We start from the raw sequence: 23298 nt of genomic DNA on the forward strand, positions 1-23298 counted from the left end.
ACTGTGTGCATTTACCATGTTGTTTAGTTAAGCATAAGGAAAATATTAAGTTTGGATTTTTTCAGTTGGGGAAGAGGACTGGCTTGGTTTCACGTTGACTGTTCATGAGCAAATAATGCCTGATGGGGATATTTGAGCCTGGGTTTGTGTTTGGTATTCTGGGCAGACATTAGTGTAATATGCATTTTAAAGCAGCAGTCGCAGGCAATGTTTTTCATAAAAGCAGCACAGGCTGTGGAGTTTGCTTCCCCTGCTCAAATCCAGCTTGGTCACCAAATGTGTGATGTTGTGCTAATCACTTCGCCTCTCTGATTCTCATTTTCTTCGTGTATAGTATGGAATGGTAATATAGTACCTATGTCATAGGGCTGTGATACTATGGAAAGAGATAAGGGACTTCCCTGGCGGTCCAGTGGTTAAGACTCAGCACTTCCACTGCAAGGGCACAGGTTTGATCCCTGGTCAGGAAACTATTGCGCGTGATGCACAGTGCAGCCAAAAAAACCCCAAAAACGGAGAGATAAGACAGTGCGCTCCATGTACTAAGTGCTCATTAAAAAGAGCAGTTGTTGTAACCATGAAGCAGATGGAGTAGTATATGTAGATGGTTAGGAGAAAGATATATTTAAAAAATAACAAATACAACAATACAATTAATGAGATAATAGGCTGTCCCGAGCTAATAGTATCACTCCCCAGACTGAAAGCTTCTTGTTGCTGGCGAGTCTTTCGTTCACATTCCTCAGTGCCCATCATTGTACCTGGGACTGAGAAACTACGCAGAGAAGGAATGAATGAATGAACCCTTAGTTGTAACATTCATTTGCAGTGCTATCCCCTAACTCTAGTATCAGTCTCCAGGTCATTAAGACAGCATGTTAGTGTGTTTATAAGTACCTAGGAGTGAAGTTTTCACAAACTTAAATGTTGCATTTCAATTACAGGCGTCCATTAGCAAGGTGAAAGTAACAGAAACATGGCTCAGTTTCCAACACCTTTTGGTGGTAAGTTTTCAAAGATTTTCCTTTTTTAATGTACTTTGGAATCACATTTTTAAAAACTTAGTATTATGGCAAATTTCAAATATTCACGTAAGTAGAGGGAATAAAATAATCAACCCATCATATAGTTTCAGTGATTATCAATCAACTAATGGCCAATATAGTTTCACCTGGATTCTTTTGAGCACCTCTCATACATCAGATCATTTCATCCACAAACATTTTAGTGGGTGTTTCTAAAAGATAACACTTTTAAAGATATAACTACAATACTGTTACCACTCCTGAAAGTTTCTAGTAATTCCTCAAGTCTTCAACTATCAAGTCAGTGTTAAAATTTTCCCTGATAGTCTTTAGATATTTTTCGTTGTTGTTGTTACGGTTGGTTGGTTCAAATCAGGATCCGAACAAGACACACACATTACAATTAGTTCATGTGTTTCCTAAGTTGCTTTGTTAGTGAACCCTTCTCCATCCCTGTTTTTTTGGTTTTTTGTTTTGCAGTTTATTTGTTGAGGTGACTGGGTCATTTATTCTGTACTTTTTCTTTAGACTGGATTTAAAGCATGACATTTTTGTTTTACTTTAGTTAATCTGCTTGAAACATCAATCTGCATAAGATGTGTTTTTCAGGTAATTTTCCCTGAGATTATTAGGAAAGTGTTAAATGTTGGTTTTGCTTACTGGCCAAGTTTTGTTTTGTTTTAAAGAGAGCATGCCATATGAATGAATTTCTCTTGGCAGCTGTCAAACCTAGCCACCATGAAGAGAGTAAGGCAGCATAAAGCCCCATCCCTGTGATTACATCTGTAAAAGTCTCTGTGAGATTCTAGTACAGAAGTCTGCAACCTTTTCAAAACCATTAGTCTTACTGTTTTATTTTCTGTTTTGTTTTTGTCCCCCTTCTTAGTTACTGAGCAAGTTTTTTGTTTGTTTTGTTTTGCTTGTTTGGTGGGGTTTGTTTCTGTTTGACAAATTTTGACAGGGCAATAGAAGTTGCAGGACTGTAAGGCCTGTGAGGGTAGGGATCTGATCTATTTCGGTCACCATCTTATCCCTAATGTCTAACACAGTGTGTGGCACATAGGAGGTGTTCAACAAGTCTGTTTTCAGTGACTGAATGAATTGCTGCTCTGCCTGTCGCTGTCATATCAGGCCCTGCAGAGAAGGGAGATTTCAGTGTTTAGACATTTTGCTTGTATGCTAGGCACCTTCACATACTGTCTGTTCCCACCTTTTGGGAAAATGTCTGAACTTTTGAAAACCTTCTACCTGTGTAATCTAGAGTTATTTGGTGAATTTGTTTGAGAAAACCTAACACTAAAGTGAGGAAAATCCCAGAAGCAAGGGGATATCTGGTCTGTCCAAGAACTGAAACTGAAGAAGGACTTAAACCCTGTTCCCTCTGGTTTGCCGTTGTTTTTTTCAGGATACCCATTTTTAAAAACAGCTTCAGTGAGTTATAATCTATATGCCATAAAATTCACTACAATCTAGTATTTGAATATTTTTATCACTCCAAAAAGATTTTCATGGAATCACATAGGATGCTAATTTAGTGAAGCTCAATTTTTCCATAACTTTCATTTGTGGCATTTAAGATATCTGAAAATACTGTTTTAAATTAGACTATTGATTTGTAAATCAGTCTGTTTATGTAAATAAATGATGGTTATTAACATGTCTTCATACAGTCCTGCTAACTACAGGGTTATAGGACAAGTTTTTTAAAAAAAAGTTTGTGCTAATATCTTTTTTTTTTTTGGCCTGCTTTACTCTTAATTTTCTTTTTTTCCCCTTTCTTTAAAAAATTTTTATTGGCATATAGTTGATTTACAATGTTGTGTTAGTTTCTGTTGTACAGCAAAGTGAATCAGTTATACATATACATATGTCCACTCTTTTTTAGATTCTTCTCCATATAGGTCATTACAGAGTATTGAGAAGAGTTCCCTGTGCTATACAGTAGGTCCTTATTAGTTGTCTGTTTTATATATAGTAGTGTGTATATGTCTACTCTTAGCTTTCTAACTTTATATTCAAAACTTCCAAGGACAAACAGATGTTAACTTATCAAATCATTTATAACATACCGACAGTATCTTAAGGTACTATGGAAACTGTGCGTGTGAGCACTTTGTTTTTCTTTTCTCATTGAATAATTTCTTTGTCTTTTCTTTGGATTGTAGGTAGCCTGGATATTTGGGCCATAACTGTAGAGGAAAGAGCAAAGCATGATCAACAGTTCCATAGTTTAAAGCCAATATCTGGATTTATTACTGGTAATCGGAGTCAGTATTTTTACATTTTTACTTATCATAGTGCATATATCTGTGGAAAATCTATTATGCAGAGCGAAGGTGGGCACATGTGATCTAGGGTACACTTTGCCTATTTTGCCTTAACCTGGAGTCTGTATTTTTACAGTTGCTTCTCTTCCAATGCACTCAAGTCTTTTTTGCAGTTTTTAATGAATGCCAAGTCACTGTTTTAGGCGTATCACTGTTGGGAATTGTTTAAGATTAATGGACCACATTCTTTAAGTAATTGTAGCATTGGACTGTGGTCCTTGAGCAAAAGCACTTCCTTAATTCTGATCTTGAACTGGCTTGAGTAAATTAACAGATTATGAACATTAAAAAAAATTTTTCTTATTGCTATGTCCTTAAAGATCCTTTTGTACTTTGCGTTTTCTAATCTCTTTCCTGTTTGATTACTCTTCAGGAATTAGCTTTAGAAAAAATGGGATCTAGATTTCCTGGGAACTTGCTTTTGTGTGTATTTGTTTCACTTCTCTTTAACTTACTAATTCTTAGTCCTCGATGTGATTCTTTTAATCATTGTTACTAACTCTCCATAAATATGTTAGAAGTACCAAAAATCTGAAGTGTAGGTAAATGAGAATGGCAAAGAACTCTTTTGTAAAGTAGAAGTATGGGTCATCAGTTTCTTGAGGATTTCTGTAGGTTCACTTTGTTGTAATGTGTAGCTGTTACCATCTTAATTACTAGCAGATTGATTAAAGTGGACAATCTACCCCTACACAATGGTAGGCCCTTTTTGAGATGATTTTTTTTTAAGTGTTACATTCTAAAGTCAGTGCTGATGGATTCATTTTACTATTATTTATAAACTTATCATTTGGCTTTTCAAATGTATTCAGTTCAGTATTTACAGGATTATTAACCTCTTTCTTTTTGTAATTTTGCCATAAGTGGTTTTCTGTCAGCTGCTGTTTTCTTCTAAAACTTTTTCCATTTCATTTACAGGTGATCAAGCTAGAAACTTTTTTTTTCAATCTGGGTTACCTCAACCTGTTTTAGCACAGATATGGTAAGTTGGAACTTCATACAAGCAGAAGGTTATAAACTAGTCCAGTAATATCTAATCTTAATTTCTTAAATTACAGAGGAGAACATGTATTTCTAGTCTGAAATACCCCACTACTTCTTACCAGAGAAGTACTTCTGAAAAGTGTCTTTCTGGTATGGAACTTTTAAAAAAAAAAAAAAAAAAGTGACATTTGCAAGGTAACTGTTACAAAGTTGAATTTCCAGTTGAGAAATCTACATTTTGATATTTTCTCACCACTTTGGTTTTTTTGTTTGTTGGTTTTCTGGGGGTTTTTTGGCCACACCATGCTGGAGTGTGGGATCTTAGTTCCCCACCAGGGATTGAACCCATGCCCCCTGCATTGAGAGCACAGAGTCTTAACAACTGGACTGCCAGGGAAGTCCCTTTCTCACCACTTTGTTTTACCTTCATCCACATCACCCATATTCATCTAAATGGTCCACATTTCCTGCTTTATCATGTGATAGTTCTGTATCTTTCATTGAATAAAGAGTAAAGAAGATATTTGAGGTTAATAATGGAATAACCAGTGAAAGAGTGAAATAACCAGTATTCATTACAGTGTTGTGCAAGGTGAGCACATACAAAATATTGCTGAATCTCTTGATTAACTAGCACAAATAAGTGTTCAGTCTTTTGAAACCACAGGAAAGAAGGAGAATGAATAAAAAAGACTGGCAAATACAGTTTTGGGTTCTAGGTTTATGACTTTGGGAAGCCATGCTGAATTCTTTGGCCAAGAAGCCACATTTTCCTGCAGTGTATGGTTCTTACAGTTAGTACATCATTTCCCTGGGTTCGTTAGTGTCGTGGTGGCAGCTTGTTATGGTGAAAAGAACACATGAGTTGTAGTTGAATCCCATCTGTACTACTTTCTATCTTTCTGATTTGGAACATGTACTTACCCCCCCCAGCCTTAGTTTTCCCATCTAGAAAATGGGAAGACACTTGTTTCCTTACAGGGTTATTGAGTGGATTAGCAGAGAAACTGTATGTAAAGGACTTAGTGTGGGCCCTGGCACATAATAGAGCCTCAAAACAAAACCCCAGAAAGGTACTGAGCTGGCCAAAAATGTTCGTTCGGGTTTTTCTGTAAGATGTCACGGAACGCAAAAATAAAGATTGACATAGTTCCTTGTTGCCTTTAAGCAGAGTCTACAGAACATAGTCTAAGCTTGATTATAAGTGTTGTCAGTATGAAAATCATTTACTGTGTTCTGAAATAGCAAAACTTTCATGGGAAATTACATATTATTTGTGTGTGGATTTATTTGAATTGAAATTAAATGATATCAGATTCCTGTGCTTTTTTTGGTGTCTGCTTTATTTTCTTTTTCCTGGTTGTCAGCATATGGGCTGCCAGACTGTTTCTTTCAACTATGATACCCTTTTAGTGCTAATGTCTCATCTACTTTGAAGTAGAAAATTCAGATAACCAAGGTTTTTGGAATTACTTTTATTATTATTATTTTTTAATTAATTAAATAATTTTTGGCTGCGTTGGGTCTTCGTTGCTGCGGACGGGCTTTCTCTAGCTGTGGTGAGTGGGGGCTACTCTTCGATGCAGTGCATAGGCTTCTCATTGCAGTGGCTTCTCTTGTTGCGGAGCACGGGCTCTAGGTGCACAAGCTTCAGTAGTTGTGGCACGTGGGCTCAGTAGTTGTGGCGCACGGGCTTAGTTGCTCCACGGAATGTGGGATCTTCCTGGACCAGGGATCAAACCCGTGTCCCCTGCATTGGCAGGTGGCTTCTTAACCACTGTGCCACCAGGGGAGTCCCTGGAATTACTTTTAAAGTAAAGTAAAAGAGACACACACACACACACACACACACACACACACACACAGAAGGAACACTCATGTACTTCTGAGCACAGGGACGCTGACCTGTTGGTTAAGTGCCTAAGTCTAAATGCAAGAAACTTGACATCTGTGTTAAATTTCTTTTTGCTTTGTGTTCTGCTGTGTGATTGTTTTTCACACCATCAGCCAAGATCACTCACTAGAATCTTCCTTTCCCAGACTTAGCTTCCTTCACTGAATTCTGCTTTTATACTGTATTTCCAATCTATAAAGGTTCATTCAAGAAGCAGTCTTGTAATGAATACTCTGCTGCAAGGAAATCTATAATAAATTAACATTTATTCATTCAACAGTGGAAAAATATTTATCAGATGTCTACTATGGGCCTGTGCCTGTTGTAGGTGCTGGGAATACAGCTGTGAACAAAACTGACAAAATTTGTGCTTTCATCGAAATTGCAATCCAGTGGAAGGAGATGGTCAATAACAGCATAAAAACTGTCACATGTTAATAAGTGTAATGGAGAAAAATAAAGTATTATTTAGTAAATTTCAGTTCTTTCAATTAAGACAGTTAATTTTTTTTTTGTTTTTTTTGTTTTTTTTGTTTGTTTGTTTTTTTAACCAGAGTATACCAAAGTCATTTTTACCAACTTATTCTTTTCATTGTGAAAATGTTTTAACAGTGAATATAATGAGTCTGCAGACTTAGGTTAAATCAAAAGTGTTCTTTGTCTTTAATTTTTTTCTGACATTTTGTTAAATAAATTTGTGATGGCATATTTTACTTTCATCAAGAATTGCTATCAGGGGAAAAAAAACAAAATGAAACACCCCTCTAAGAATCTTTTCCCAAAAGCAATATCTCTGAAAAGTCGTTGGAAATTTCTCGAGCCACAGATGTCCTGCTAAGATGCTGGAATGGTGTGGTGCAGAATGTGAGGAACATCTGTCTTTTGACACCAGCTCTGATGCTTCTTCACTTTGTAAGCTTGAGCAATACTTCACCTCTTCAAATTTCGGTTTATAAATTTATAAATTACAGCTGACCTAATGAAATAGTTTTCCCTCCCTATCTCTCATGCTAATCTTGTGTTCTCATGTGGTTTTTCTGATGGGATCACAGGGCAAGTCCAACGCCACTTTTGGTAGAGAGAGGAGTGGGTTTGAGTCTAAAATTTTAGGCAGTCCCTGTGTCATTCCTCTGGGGAAGAAGAAAATTTTGGATTGAGAATTAGGACCTTTTTCTAGTTTCTCTTTCTCTCTGGTCCTTACTTTCATTTGCTCTGGACCATTCAAAAGTATGAGTGATGAGCACAGCTGGGAAATATCTGTTGGAATCCATGTAGAAATTATATTCCAGTTAATTAATTTATGAGCTTTGGAACTATAACCTACTAATACTTTGGAACTACCTATCTCTCCAACCCAGTTTCCAATTAAGAATACAGGAAAACTTGAATTCTCCCTCAGAATGGAGTCAAGTCAGTGTGTGTAATGCCAAATTATAACTGTGGCCAAAGATAATATATCTTCCTAGAAATTGTCTTGCTAATAAGGAACTGGAAGGAACAGGGCCAGTACCCTATATCCTTTTGGCAGCTTAAATGCTTAACATTGTTGCAACCTTGATCTGGTGTGGAGACAGAGAAGAAGAAAGCAGAGGGCAACGGACAAGAGCCTGGAAGGCAGAGGAAAGCAGAGGTGGAATGAGGACTTTGGAATCAGAGGCAGTAGGTAGGGGCCACAGAAATGGGGATTAGAAGCTCTTAAGGAGAGAAATGAGGGGAAGAGAGGCAGCACCACCTAGAAATGGGGCCCCAAGAGGAGGAGGAAGCCAGAGGCATAAGGGCAGAAATTAGAACATCTTGGTGATCTGGCTCAAGGATGGGGCAGGGGGCAAGGCAAACGCCTGTGTGACACCTTTGGATGCTATCTTAGGATACCACTGAGCATATGTCAGGAGGGCCTTCGGCCCCCAGCAAGATCAGTTTGCCAAAGTCATTTACCCCCAGAAAAAGTCATCCTGGACATTCCTGAGTCTTCACCATCTCAGTTCATGGCATTGAGCATCTACCCGGCTGCTGGAAGCCATGCCTGATTCCTCTCTTTTCCTTACCCTACGCAACCAATCCATCAGCAGGTACTTTTGACTCCATTTACAGACTGTATCCCCAATCTGGCCATTTCTTTCTGTATCCTTTGCTACCATCCTAATTTGTCATAGTGGGCCTAATAGCTGGGCCCACTATTTGAGCGTTCTGACTGGAGTCTCTCACACTTGCCTGTTTAGATTCCATTCTCCAAACAGCACCCCAACAATCTTTTGAAAAAGTAAATCCGTTTAAAACTCTCCATTGATAAGAAAACCAAAGTCATGACCAAGGCCACAAGGCCCAATATGATCTGGCTCTTGCTTTTTCCCTCTTCTCTTATTTTGTACCACTCCCTTCCTCAGTTTTTGCACTCTGGTTTCACTGACCTTTTTTCTGTCTTTAAATGGGTTCCTTTGGCCTCAGGGACATTGCACTTGGCATTTTCTCTTCCTATCATGCAACTCTTCTAGATCCTCACATATTTGGCCGATTACCCTTCAGGTTTTGGTTCACCTCCCCAGAGAAGGGCTTCCTGACCACTAATCTAAAGCAGTTCCCTCTCCCCACCTGCTCTGAAGAACATCTTCTCTTTCCCATCACCTTGCTTTATTTCTTTTTTTAAAAAATAAATTTATTTATTTAATTTATTTATTTTTGGCAGCATTGGGTCTTCCTTGCTGTGTGCTGGCTTTCTCTAGTTGCGGCAAGCAGGGGCTACTCTTCGTTGCGGTGCGCGGGCTTCTCGTTGCGGTGGCTTCTCTTGTGGAGCATGGGCTCTAGACACGCAGGCTTCAGTAGTTGTGGCACACGAGCTCATTGCAGACTGTGGAGCGCAGGCTCAGTAGTTGTGGTGCACGGGCTTAGTTGCTCTGCAGCATGTGGGATCTTCCTGGACCAGGGCTCGAACCCATGTTCCCCTGCATTGGCAGGCGGATTCTTAACCTCTGCACCACCAGGGAAGGCCTTGCTTTATTTATTAATAGCACTTACCGTGTGGAATAATCTGACTAGTTTTCTTGTTGAGTGTCTGCTTGCACTGAAACAGCTCTGAGGGCAGGAACCTTGCCTGTCTTTTTCTTAGTTGTAAGCCTAGTTCCTGGATAGAGACCTTAGTAGGTGACCTGTTCAAATTTATTGGAGAAATCCCTGGTGGTCCAGTGGTTAGGACTCTGTGCTTTCACTGCGGTGGTCCAGGTTCAATCGGCCAAAAAAAAAAAACAAAACTTCGGATGAATAAACAAACAGATGAGTGAGTGACTGGGCCCAGTTAATCTGCACAGTGGGAGGTGAGCAGCCTGTGATGAGCCTTTGTGGATGAAGTAGGCTCCTAAAGGAATCTGTTGGCTTCAGTTCTGGTGTAGTGAATGAGACTGAGCGAGAGGAGGCCCGCCTTTTTTCTCTGAATCCTATGATACAAACAAGATAGTTTCAGAATTTCTACACTCCCATCCACCACAAACAACAAACCTATTCAATGGCGTTCAAGGTTACTTCATAGTTCTTTTGTTTATAGCCCGAGGATATATGAAGTACTGTGTTCAGAAGTTATTTAGTTTTTTTCCCTTCTTCCTATGTGGACATGTTACTTATTTAAAATACTGTTAGGTTGATTTGGTTTTTTGCTTGTTTTTTTGTTTTTAATTAATTTTTATTGGAGTATAGTTGATTTACAATGTTGTATTAGCTTCAGGTGTACAGAAAAGTGTATCAGTTATACATATACATATATCCACTCTTTTTTAGATTCTTTTCCCATATAGGTCATTACAGCATACTGAGTAGAGTTCCCCATGCTATACAGTAGGTCCTTATTAGTTATCTATTTTATATGTAGTCGTGTGTACATGTCAATTCCAGTCTCCCAATTTATCCCCCCCCACTTGGTTTGTATGTTTTTGTTTTTATTTAGTTTAGGGATCTGCTCTCATCTTTGTGAACTTAATTTTATGTTTTGAATATGTAACACATTAACAAGATTCCAAAAGCTAAACTCTACAAAAGTGTGAACTCAGAGAAGTGTCACTTGCTGTCCTATTGTTTCATCCCATTCCCACTTATTTTATTAGCTTCTTATTATCCTTTCTTTGTTTATTTCTGTGGGAAAAAAGCATGTCCATAATATGTGTGCAAATTTATATTTAAATTATTTCTTCTTCCTTCTACTTTGAAAGTAACCTCCTATAAATGTTCTTTTGTTCTTTGCTTTTCTCACTTAACAGTGTATCCTAGAAATCGCTCATAACATTCCATAGAGATATTCCTCATTTTCTTTTTACAGTTATATAATAGTTATTGTTGAAGATATACCATAGTTTATTCAGCTAATTTCCTGTGTTTTCTGCATTTGGGTTATTTCTAATATTTTGCAATTACAGATAATGCAGCAAAGAATGAGTTAAAGCATGTTTTTTTCCTTTGTTTTTTGGGTTTTTTTGCGGTATGCGGGCCTCTCACTGTTGTGGCCTCTCTCGTTGCAGAGCACAGGCTCTGGACGTGCAGGCTCAGTGGCCATGGCTCACAGGCCCAGCCACTCTGCGGCATGTGGGATCTTCCCGGACCGGGGCACGAACCCGTGTCCCCTGCATCGGCAGGCGGACTCTCAACCGCTGCGCCACCAGGGAAGCCCAAAGCATGTATTTTTGTATTGTTGGAAGTGTATCTTCAGGGTGAATTCCCAGGATTGAATCACTGTGTCAAAGAGTAAATGCATATGTAGTTCTGTAGGTGTGGCCAGATTTTCCTACACTTGGAGTTGAAGCACTTTTTCCCGCTGACAGTATAAGAGTGCTATGTGGTTTATTTGTACAAATCAAACAGAAAACTTACCCTTAGTATTCAGCATACTTGTGGACCTTTCCTCATCTCAGCCATGCCTGTTATATATAGATTTTAAAAATAATTTTATTTTTTTTTAGCTGCATTGGGTCTTCATAGCTGCGTGTGGGCTTTCTCTAGTAGCGGCGAGCAGGGGCTACTCTTAATTGCAGTGCGCAGGCTTCTCATTGTGGTGGCTTCTCTTGCTGAAGAGCACAGGCTTTAGGTGTGCAGTCTTCAGTAGTTGTGGCGCATGGGCTCAGTAGTTGTGGCTCGCGGGCTCTAGAGCACAGGCTCAGTAGTTGTGGCGCATGGGCTTAGTTGCTCCTAGGCACGTGGGATCTTCCCGGAACAGGGCTTGATCCTGTGTCCCCTGCATTGGCAGGTGGATTCTTAACAGCTGCGCCACCAGGGCAGTCCTTATATATAGATTTTAATATCAGACTAAACACTGTATTTAAGATCAGCTTGTTTTCAGGAGTCATAGATAGCTATTTTGTCTTATTTTTTTATTAAAAATATTTTTAATCATACTTTCTTTTTAACTTTGGAAGTTTTGTGAATTTAATTTCAGGATCCTCAGACTTTTAGTTAGTCTTTTGGAGAGATTATTAGAAATGAGTAAACTGGGCTTCCCTCGTGGTGCAGTGGTTAAGAATCCGCCTGCCAATGCAGGGGACACGGGTTCAAGCCCTAGTCTGGGAAGATCCCATATACTGTGGAGCAACTAAGCCCATGCGCCACAACTACTGAGCCTGTGCTCTAGAGCCCGTGAGTCACCACTACTGAGCCCACGTGCCACAACTACTGAAGCCCGCACGCCTAGAGCCCGTGCTCCGCAACAAGAGAAGCCACCACAATGAGAAACCTGCCCACCACAACCAAGAGTAGCCCCCGCTCGCTGCAACTAGAGAAAGCCCATGCGCAGCAATGAAGACCCAACACAGCCAAAAATAAATAAATAAATAAAATAAATTTAAAAAAATCCTTTCATTAAAAAAAAAGAAATGAGTAAACTGAGAAATAACTATAAATAAGAGATGAACTGGACAGCAGAGCTGAAATCATATTTTGCAGAGAAGATTTGAGAAATCGAATTCCAGATCTACTCCAGTATATTAGGAGGGGGTGGGGAGAGTTGAGCTTTGTAGGAGTAACGCTATAGTTCTAAAAGACCTTTGAGTTTTTACTACAAAGGAGTCCCAACAGTTATATTCTGTTAGTTGAGCAAAAGAATTTTTTTAAAAAGGTCACACAAAATTGTCAAAAAAGTTTTGGAATTTTGGTGGATGTCTAGAACCTGAGCATTATGTGTTTCCTCTCCTCTCCTGTTGAGGCTTCTCCTAATTAACCCATTACTAGAAAGTCTCTTCTCTCATAACCCACTCATTATCCCACACTGGGTATTTTTGTTTCTCTCTAGAAAACATATTTTGGGGACAGTAGTGTGGGGAATAGGGAGTGGGAATCTATCTGCCTGATTTTTTTTTTTTTAAGTATGCATGTCAGTGTTGATTGTTGGGAGGTTTTTTTTTATCCATGAAAACCATTTGAAATAGCTGAATATCTTTTTAAAAATATTTTGGGGATGTCCCTGGCGGTCCAGTGGTTAAGACTTGGTGCTTCCACTGCAGGGGGCACAGATTCGATCCCTGGTTGGGGAACTAAGATCTCTCATGCTGCGTGGTGACGCGAAAAAAAAAAAAAATTTGGTAAAAGAGAGAAAGCTCACCATTTCATTTTATTGATTTAGTTTCCTTTATAAAACCTGAAAAACAGTACAAACATAAAGCAGCCGGAGACCAGTCTCAATTATGATCATAGACACAGAAAATCAAAACAAAATCTTAGCAAATAGAATTCCACAATGTACAAAAACTATGACCAACCTGAGTTTATGCCAGGGGTGCAAGATTGGTTCAGAATCAAGGAATTCCCTCAACATTATTATATCAGGAGATAAAAGGAAAAAGAAAATGTGGGATCAGATCAGCAGATGCTGACTAAGCATTTGATAAAAAGTATAGTAACCATTTCTAATAAGTAGAAAAGGGAACTGCTTAAATATGTCAGATTACTTTCTAAAAATCAGTACCAAATATTATTCTAAACAATGAAACACTGTAGTTATTTTTTTTTAAAAAACCATTTAATTTAAACTCAAAACCAAGCAGGGATGCTCACTTAGTAATGTCATAGAGGCAGTAAGACCAACAGGAAAGAGGAATGGTGGGGACTTTCCTGGTGGTGCAGTGGTTAAGACTCTGAGCTCCCAATGTAGGGGGCCCGGGGTTTGATCCCTGGTCAGGGAACTAGATCCCACATGCCGCAACTAAGGAGCCCACATGCCGCAACTAAGGCCCGGTGCAACCAAATAAATAGAAGTAAATAAATATTTATTTATTTACAATAAAAAGGAATTGTATAAATACTGGAAACGAAAGATAACTCTCTTTTTTGCTAGTTATGTGATTGTGTAAGATTCACAGAAGTTTGGTAAGATTGCTCAATACACCCAGCATAAATGATTATTAAAAGCAAAATTCTTCTCTATGCTTGAAATAAGCACCTAAATATGGAAATGGGGGACATGTTCTATTTAAAAGAGTGACAGAAATGATAAAATTCCTAAGAACACATTTAACAAGAAAAGTAGTTACTTATATGAAGGAAGTGATGTAATCTTATTAAAGGAAATATTAGTAGAACTGAACATACTATTTTTCTGAACTAACTATCATAAAAATGTCAGTTCTCGGGCTTCCCTGGTGGCGCAGTGGTTGAGAGTCCACCTGCCGATGCAGGGGACACGGGTTCATGCCCCAGTCCGGGACGATCCCACATGCCGCGGAGCGGCTGGGCCCGTGAGCCATGGCCACTGAGCCTGCGCGTCCGGAGCCTGTGCTCCACAATGGGAGAGGCCACAACAGTGAGAGGCCCATGTACCGCGGGAAAAAAAAAAAAAAAAGTCAGTTGTCTAAAAATTCATGTATCTAATGCAGTTCCATCTTGATTTTCATTAGAGTTGTTTATAGAATAGATAAATTAAAAGTTAATAGGGAAAAAGAAATGTCTGTGAATGGCCAAACAAGTTTTTTTTTTTTTTTAATTGGAGTATAGTTGATTTACAATGCTGTGTTGGTTTCAGGTGTACAGCAAAGTGAATCAGTTATACATATAAATATATCCACTCTTTTTTAGATTCTTTCCCCATATAGGCCATTACAGAGTATTGAGTAGAGTTCCCTGTGCTATACAGTAGGTCCTTATTAGTTATCTGTTTTATATATAGTAGTTTATGTGTGTCACTCCCAATCTTCCAATTTATCCCTCCCCCCGCCCTTACGCCCTGGTAACCATAACTTTGTTTTCTACATCTGTGACTCTATTTGTGTTTTGTAGATAAGTTCATTTGTACCCTTTTTTTAGATTCGACATATAAGCGACATCACATGATATGTGTCTTTCTCTGTCTGGCTTACTTTACTCAGTATGACAATCTCTAGGTCCATCCAACAAGTTTTTTTTAAAAAAGCCTTGCCAGATACCAGAACATACCATAGAGTCAGTGGGATCCGATTATTGTCACATTGACCTGGGAATTATTCAGTCAGAGTAGATAATCCAGAAATAGATCTCCTTTCATATGGACATTTAATGAACCCCCAAAATACTTCTTTTTACTTCAATGAGAAGAGGATGGATTGGTTAATAAACATTGCTGGGAACCCTAGGTATCCACCTGAAGGAAATCTGGTTGAACCCTGGGGTAACATACCACACACATATATGCAATTACAATTGGTTTAAAGATTGAAATGTAATAAAGTAATAATTTATTACTTTATTAAAAGTAATAATTCATTACATCTTAGGAAAGATGTAATAAAAATTTATTACATCTTAGAAAAGAAAGCTATGTGATAAAAGAAATATTTTACACATATAAAAATGTAGAATTTCTGTATGCTAAAGATATTACACACAAAATGGACAGAGTTTTAAAAAAACTTTCAACAACTGACAGATAAACAGTTGATATGTAATATACAATGAGTGCGTTTAAACTGACAAGGAAAAGACATGCAGTCCATCAGAAAACTTGGCAAAGGATGTGAATGAGCAGTTCATGGAAGCACGAGTCCAAGTGCCCAAGAAACATGGCAAGTGATGCTCAAGGCCACTAGAAATGAGTGAAATTCAGATTCCACTGGTGTGGTATGCTGAAGGCGGTCATTGACCACAGGAGGCCTGGGGCACTCCTAGCTGAGGCAGAAGGGTGGTTTCTGTAGCCATGGGGTTCCCTTTATGACTTTATGACCATTAAAATTTTTCCTGAAGAATAGTGTTGACTTTTACAATTCTTAACATTTTTAAAGATTTTTAATCTTTGTTGTATTATTACACTTTTTACTGTGCCTCATGTTTTCTCACTTTGAGTTAACTCTAGAAATGTAGGGTTATTTTCTATGTAGCTTAATTTTCTTTTGAGGACACAATCTTTATGTGGCTCATTTAAAACATTGCCAATGATGGCATTGTAATTGGAGTAGCTGGTCTTAACATTTGAAGTTTCAAATAAAACTTTTCTTAAGAAAGGTTTAAAAAATAAATCCTTATGCCCTTAAAATCTAGACTTCAACAAATGAAGTCTGAATGAACATATTTTGTGCAGAAGAGGTTAAATCATGAATATGCACAGTTTCAGTTAGCAAAAATGTAGTTTCCAGTTGCAAGTACAAACCCCTTTCTTCCTTTATCTTACTCTTATTTGAGAGAAATGCTTTACATAATAACTCATTGGAAGTTGACTTGACCATTTGTTTGAGTACCACTTTGAAATAGTAAGTGCATTTGTAAGGTCATTTAATGAATTTCCAGAGCTTTGAAAGTATGCTAGTATTATAGTATAGTACAGCATAGTGTGTCACATCCCCATGGTGAGGTTTGTAGAACCCCACAGAGGAGTTGATGCAATCTAATCAAGTATCTAGAAATAAACTCTGTTTCTAAATACTTTTTTCCTCCTAATAGCTTTATTGTCACATAATTCACATAACAAAAGTCGCAGTTTTAAAGTGTATAGTTCATTGGTTTTTAGTCTTTTCAGAATTGTGCAACCATCACCACTACCCAGTTTAGAACATTTTTATCACTCCAAAAAGAAACCCCATTTGATGTCCATGGTATATATCCTGACATTCAGACTGAAAATTACCATGTGTATCGTAAAAGTAGAGAGTAACACAATAAAACATATTTCATATTTACATAAAACCTTTTCAGTTTTTCCCTACAGCTTGGTAAACAAGTTTTGTTTTGTTTCGTTTTCCCCGGGACCGAGGGAGCTGATTATTTAGTTTTTGTGTGGGTGGGAGTGGTGGTTTGGGAAAGGTTCTTTTAAAGTCACAGTCATTCTAAGCCCATGCTGTTGGTTTGCAGGGCGCTTGCTGATATGAATAATGATGGAAGAATGGATCAAGTGGAGTTTTCCATAGCTATGAAACTCATCAAACTGAAGCTACAAGGATATCAGCTCCCCTCCGCACTTCCCCCTGTCATGAAACAGCAACCAGTTGCTATTTCTAGTGCACCAGCGTTTGGTGAGTCTGAAAAGGAATTGGTTCCTATATTTCATTACATGTTTTTAAAATATTTCCCTTCTCCCACCCTCCTCTCTCAGTCTGTAGCATTGTGAAATTCTAGGAGGTATTCTGTCTGAAAAATGATGGCCCTGTGCAGAAAGATAATGATGGAAGGGAAGAAGCATGGTCACATTCTAACCCTGGGATGAGAGTAATCAAAATGAAAGCAAATAAATAAATTTCACAGCTTACATCTCAACCAATACAAAGGCCTGGGATGAATATTAAAAATACCTGAATTGGGGGCTAACTCCATAGCATACAATATATGAATTAATCATCCCACTGTAACAAGTTTGATATCTTTGAGTCATTGGCTTATGAAAAATTAGAGATTTAATTTTGTACTTTATAAAAATGTGGACTAAGTTCTAGTCATATAAATCTCATTGCAGGATGCATGTGTGTGTAATCTGTGAGGTGTAGTGCCCTCTGTTACGTTTCACAGGACTCAGCTATCCAATTGATTTCTATAACAATGCAGAATAAAACTCAGGTCACTTTGAAATTAAGATTAATCTTTTTTTTTAAACATCTTTATTGGAGTATAATTGCTTTACAATGGTGTGTTAGCTTCTGCTTTATAACAAAGTGAATCAGCTATACATATACATATATCCCCATATCTCCTCCCTCTTGCATCTCCCTCCCACCTGCATCTCCCTCCCACCCTCCCTATCCCACCCCTCTAGGTGGTCACAAAGCACCAAGCTGATCTCCCTGTGCTATGCGGCTGCTTCCCACTAGCTATCTATTTTGCGTTTGGTAGTGTATATATTAGTCCATGCCACTCTCTCACTTCATCCCAGCTTACCCTTCCCCCTCCCCATGTCCTCAAGTCCATTCTCTACATCTGTGTCTTTATTCCTGTCCTGCCCCTAGGTTCTTCATAACCCCTTTTTTTTTTTTAAGATCCCATATATATGTGTTAGCATATGGTATTTGTCTTTCTCTTTCTGACTTACTTCACTCTGTATGACAGACTCTAGGTCCATCCACCTCACTACAAATAACTGAACTTCATTTCTTTTTATGGCTGAGTAATATTCTATTGTATATATGTGCCACATCTTCTTTATCCATTCAAGATTAATCTTTTTTGATTCATTTAAAAACTAGCTCCCCTGCCTTTTTGTATTGGGGTGGGGGAGAGGATTTCTATAAACTTCAGCCTCCAGTGACTCACATATGCCAAAGATTTTCAAGGAAATTCGTATTATATGTTTTAAAAATGATTTATGAACATTACCCACCAAAAGAAATAAATGTTTCTGTCTTGGGAAGATACCACCCATTACCCTCTAACCTGAGAATCAGAGCCCTAGATTCTATTTCTACCTTTACTATTAAACTCAACCTTGAAATTGAGCTTGATTAACTTTTCTGTGCCTTAGTTTCTTCACTTTAATATAAAGTACAAAGTTTACCATATGTATTCATTCTCTCACCTTGTAGAAATGGTCATTCTTAATTTAAATTTGGTTCTCACCCTTTAAAAAATTGTAGATGGGGCTTCCCTGGTGGCGCAGTGGTTGAGAGTCCGCCTGCCGATGCAGGGGACATGGGTTCGTGCCCCGGTCTGGGAAGATCCCACGTGCCGCGGAGCTGGGCCCGTGAGCCGTGGCCGCTGAGCCTGTGCGTCCGGAGCCTGTGCTCCGCAACGGGAGAGGCCACAGCAGTGAGAGGCCCGCGTACCGCAAAATTAAAAAAAAAAAATCGTAGACAGAAAAGTGATTGAAAACAGTTTTAAGAAACAAACATGTTTTCCTCATAAAATATATTATAATCTGATTTTCCCTTCTTATTTGCTGGTGGAAAAAAATGGAGAAAATGTGTATTGTCTTGTGCCATTTTGTAACATGGCTTTCTCAGGAAAAAGACCACTTTGAATTGTAATATTTCCTCAGATAATGCAGTATGGGTGTGAGGACCATTGTTAGTTCAGTATTGTATTGATCCTATGTGATTTCTTTTTTTTTTTTTTGCGGTACGCGGGCCTCTCACCGCTGCGTCGTCTCCCGTTGCGGAGCACAGGCCCCGGACGCGCAGGCTCAGCGGGCATGGCTCATGGGCCCAGCCGCTCCGCGGCACACGGGATCCTCCCGGACTGGGGCACGAACCCGTGTCCCCTGCATCGGCAGGCGGACTCTCAACCACTGCGCCACCAGGGAAGCCCCTATGTGATTTCTTAGTTAAAGGAGCTTATCAAACATTTTAAGGATTCTCAATGGAAAACATGAATAAAACACTCTAAAGTATTAGCAATCTGCCATACTTAGAGTCCTCAGTTTTCAGTTGCAGTGGGCAAGTAGTCATTTAGGATTGATAATTAACATAAGTTTCTTATTCTCTCACCTCCTTAGTACTATAGCCAAATACCATTTAATTTATAGAAAGCTTATCTTTATGGTTCTGTTTACTTGCTTTATTATACATCTGAAGGTAACACTTAAATTGGGCAAATACACCAAAGCTACAGGAATCTTTTCCTGGCTTTCAATTTGTTGCCACCATTTTAGTCCTGCAGGTGGTAAAGCGTCTCCTATGGGCAAGGATTTCCCAGGGAGGTCCCAGCAATCTCCGTTAAGTGCAGTGTCTTCCTCCTTTGGAAGGTCTTTTTATGTTTAAAGTAGACTAATTGTGAGAACAGACAGAAGGTATTTGCAGGTTGCTTTACCAGCATGAGTCTTGTTTTTCTGGCTTAAAATCTCAGAGACTGCTAAATTATTCTATAAGAAGGTAAGCTTTAATACAGAGATTAACCTCATACTTGTTGGTGAATTGTCTTTAAAATTTCTATATAAGATGCAAACCTGTTTTGTTGCTGTAATGCTTATTTTTCTGTATTTGTTTACACATTAAATTCTTACAGAACACCAACAAAAAATGAAATCAAAGGTGCAGATTGTCAGGGAAAAAGGAACAAACTTGCAGTGTCCTGCTGCATCTTCTGTTTCTTTCTTGCTCTTATTGGATTCTTGACCTTTCACAATGTCACATACTTCCTTTTGAAAGGTTTTGTGTTTCCAGAGCATCTTTGTGTTTCCTTGTGCTCCTTTTCTTTATGGTATTAAGAAATATGTATTTTATTCACAGTAATGAGGCAATTGGCCATATTAAGTTTTTTTTTTTTGCCACGCCACGTAGCACATGGGATCTTAGTTCCCGGACCAGGGATCGAACCCTCACCCCCTGGATTGGAAGTGCCGAGTCTTAACCACTGGGCTGCCAGGGAAGTCCTAAGTTATTTCTTAGAACAAAATTCCACAGGGAAAAAAATCCATTATTATCCCAATTTAAAACATAATTCCATAAAAAGCTGTCTTTTAGTCAGATGTTTTTCTTAAAAATTAAATGGTAATTAGTCAGCTAAGATCACCAACAGTTCTGATTTCTTCTCTGTTCTCACCCTAGACTTTAATTATTTAGGTTGATTTAAAGATTACAGTAATCAGATCCAACATCTGATTCATGGGAAAGTTCTTAGACAGTTTAAACAAAACACAAAAATTGTGGATAGAGTTTCCTTCTCTCTCTTCATCCTGATGTATCTGATGACAGGGAGTAAAGTGAAGGAGGTTTGGGAGGGGACAGTCAATAGTCATTCAGGTTGTCTCTGATACAATTAATGATAAGCTGAGATAAATGAATGCTATGCTTTTACTTAAAGGTTCACTATTAAAAACAAACAAACTATGCATTGCCTTTCTTTTGGTGAGGTTGAGCCGCAAGTCTGGATATTTTAAGGGGAAAGTTACAGGTTTTGGGTTAGGCAAGTAGGACAGTGATCCAAGAGAAGAAGGAAAACTCAAGAAGTCACGTGAGAGCAAAGGTCAGGAAGAGCAGAGGTGAGCAGTGCCATAGGCTGCAAGGGACCAGGGCCCCTGTTGATCTTGTCCATCGTGTGTTCACGGTTTCTAGTCCTCAGTTAACCAGCTTAGTTAAAAGTAGAAGTTACTCTGAATCTCTGAAGGGCCCTGTAGCCAGCGTTTGGTTGAAACCCAAAACAGCTAAAGGGTGTTTGGTTTTCTTTTGGCCTCCCTTCCGGGGCTGCAAGAAGAAACCTCGGAGTGGAGAAAGGGTCAGATAACCACAGGCATCCCATTGCCTCTTTTTCCCAGAAACCCGGGTGTCAGTAATTCTTCCTCTGACATATAATATGTCTCGTCTTAGTCCATCCTGCTATAGGAATTTCAACGCTAGGGATAGTGCCGATTTATTTTCAGGAGGGGTGGCCTCACTGCCCAGAGGGTTTTACAGTCAGCTGAGTAACCTGCCCCGGCCTCTAGGGGAAGCCAGGATTTCTTAGCTGCCCTCCTGCCAGCCAGACCTTAGCTCTTACTCCCAGCTTCTCCACTGCTTTCCCTCCCCTCCTTCTCGTCACGTCACCCTTCTCAGTAAACTGTTTTCAAGAAGATAAATCATGAGGGAATTATAGAAAATAAAGAGAAGTTAAAAGTACATGGTCTTAATCCACTTTGCCCAAGTTTACTCAAAGATCTGGCCTTTGGGGCTTCCCTGGTGGTGCAGTGGTTGAGAGTCCGCCTGCCGATGCAGGGGACACGGGTTCGTGCCCCAGTCCGGGAGGATCCCACATGCCGCGGAGCGGCTGGGCCCGTGAGCCATGGCCACTGAGCCTGCGCGTCCGGGGCCTGTGCTCCGCAACGGGAGAGGCCGCAACAGTGAGAGGGCCGCGTACCGCAAAAAAACAAACAAAAAAAAGATCTGGCCTTTGCCAAGGTAATTTTTTTTTCTTATACTTTTTCTGGCTACTTGAGAACATAATTTATTACTATTATCATTATTTTCTAATTAATATTAGACATTATCTGACCATGGGTTTCCTAGCCCTGTGGTCTGTCTTTACATATAGTATTTTATCTGGTCACAACAGTAACCCTAAAAGTATGCAGAGATTATTGGCTCTCTTATACAAACGAGAGACCTGAGATTCCAAGAAGTTGAACAGTTTGCTTGAGACCATGTTTCTGAAAGGGAGGTGGAGCCTGTTCAAACTCAGTTTTCCTGAAGGCTCTTGGTTTCCTTATTTCCTTCTCTCTTCCCACCTTCCTTATCACTAAATCATGAGGGTGACATGGGGCATTGTCACTCTTCCAAGGTTAATGCAAATGTTAACACACTGTGGAATTAAGGCTGGCTAGGGGTTGAATAATCATTTTTGTTAAGAAGAGGAAAATGGGGTGCAGTGATATTGTGATTTGCCTAAGGGTACCCAACTGTGTTTAAGGACATTCTGTGAGTATGCCTCATACCTTCTTCCTTCAGTGTATTTGCACACAGCATCATTCTTCTTATACTCTGGACTCAACTGTTTCAGGGGGAGGTTGTTGCTTTTGTTTTTGCCAGAGTCCATGGTTTTATTAAGTCAAACCAATCAATATTTTTAAGCCCTGATTGTGTGTCCTAGTTGCTGGGAAGATGGTGGTGAGCAAGACATCATGGCTCCTGTTGCTATGGAGCTTGTTGACAAGTTGGGGGAAGCAAACAAATAATTCCATAAAATGGGGTAATATGATAGAGACAAGTAGGACCCGGTGGTTAGGGGAGAATTTTCCGAGGAGATAACTTTTGAGCTGACTTAAGCATGAGAGCCTCGTGAGGGGAGAAGACCCCCAGGCAAAAGCAACAGGTCCTAAGGCAAAGCTTGGTGTGTGAGAGGAACAAAAATGAGATACTTCCCTTGAAGCTGAAGTATCCTTAGGCCTTAAGGTCATGGAGGTAAGGCAGGAGGCAGGTGGTTTGGGGCCTGATAAAACCACTGAAGAGTTAGCATTTTTGTCTAAGTGCAGTTGAAAGCTTTTAAGCAGGGATATGACATGGTTGATAGACACTTAGAAAAAAAAATCTGTGTTATCTGAAGACTATTTTTGTTTCTTTGGTGGTGTTATTTTTTGTTTGTTGTTTTGTCATTTGTATTATTTGAAGACTGTATTGCAGGGAAACAAGAGTAAAAGGGAAATCAGTAAGGAGGCTTTTTCCATAGGCAAGAGGTTATGGTAATTTAGATCTGGGTGGTGATAATAAACGTGGAAGATAGGGTAGAATTAGATTCATGATATCCTGTATTGTGGAGAAAACAATAAATCAGATTTTGACCATTTCAAGTTTGAGGGGCCTCGTTGATTTCCAAGTCGAGATGTGAAGGAGGCAGGTGAATCTGTATGTCTGCAACTCAGGAGGGATCCGTCAGTTCCGGGTGAGTTTGGGTGCGGATGGCATTGAAAGCCCCGGGGCTGGATATGGTATCTTAGAGAGAAATGTGAAGGTTTCAATCTTAAATGGAACCAGAGGATATAAAATGGAGAATCTCATGCATGGGTCCTCAGGAAAATGAAACTTAAGGACCAAGGGACTGGTCAGGCATTTATAGAAAATCGAAACTGATCCCTTGACTAATGAACATCCTGCAAAAGTCTCTTCTCCTCCTCAAGCCAATGAACTTGCTGCTTGGACTCTAATTGAATTCCCTCCTCTTTGTGATCCTTGCCCATATATCCAGCCCACCCCAAAGCCTCAGAGGTCTCACTTGTAGCTTACCGCAGTTGGCATGTCCAGAATTGCAATTC

General features: G+C 39.3%; 1 protein-coding gene across 3 annotated transcripts in view; it reads left to right on the top strand.

The window, feature by feature from the left end:
* Positions 1–976: 976 nt before the first annotated feature.
* The window catches only part of ITSN1 (intersectin 1), a 169220-nt gene continuing 146898 nt past the window's right edge, over positions 977–23298 (top strand). For all 3 annotated transcript variants that reach the window (XM_065875722.1, XM_065875723.1, XM_065875724.1), the window contains exons 1-4: positions 977–1004; positions 3191–3283; positions 4271–4334; positions 16509–16669. In XM_065875722.1, the coding sequence (XP_065731794.1) occupies positions 977–1004; positions 3191–3283; positions 4271–4334; positions 16509–16669 (346 nt within the window). The remainder of the gene's footprint in view (positions 1005–3190; positions 3284–4270; positions 4335–16508; positions 16670–23298) is intronic.

Source organism: Phocoena phocoena, chromosome 4, assembly GCF_963924675.1.
Source record: "Phocoena phocoena chromosome 4, mPhoPho1.1, whole genome shotgun sequence".
Taxonomy (NCBI): domain Eukaryota; kingdom Metazoa; phylum Chordata; class Mammalia; order Artiodactyla; family Phocoenidae; genus Phocoena; species Phocoena phocoena.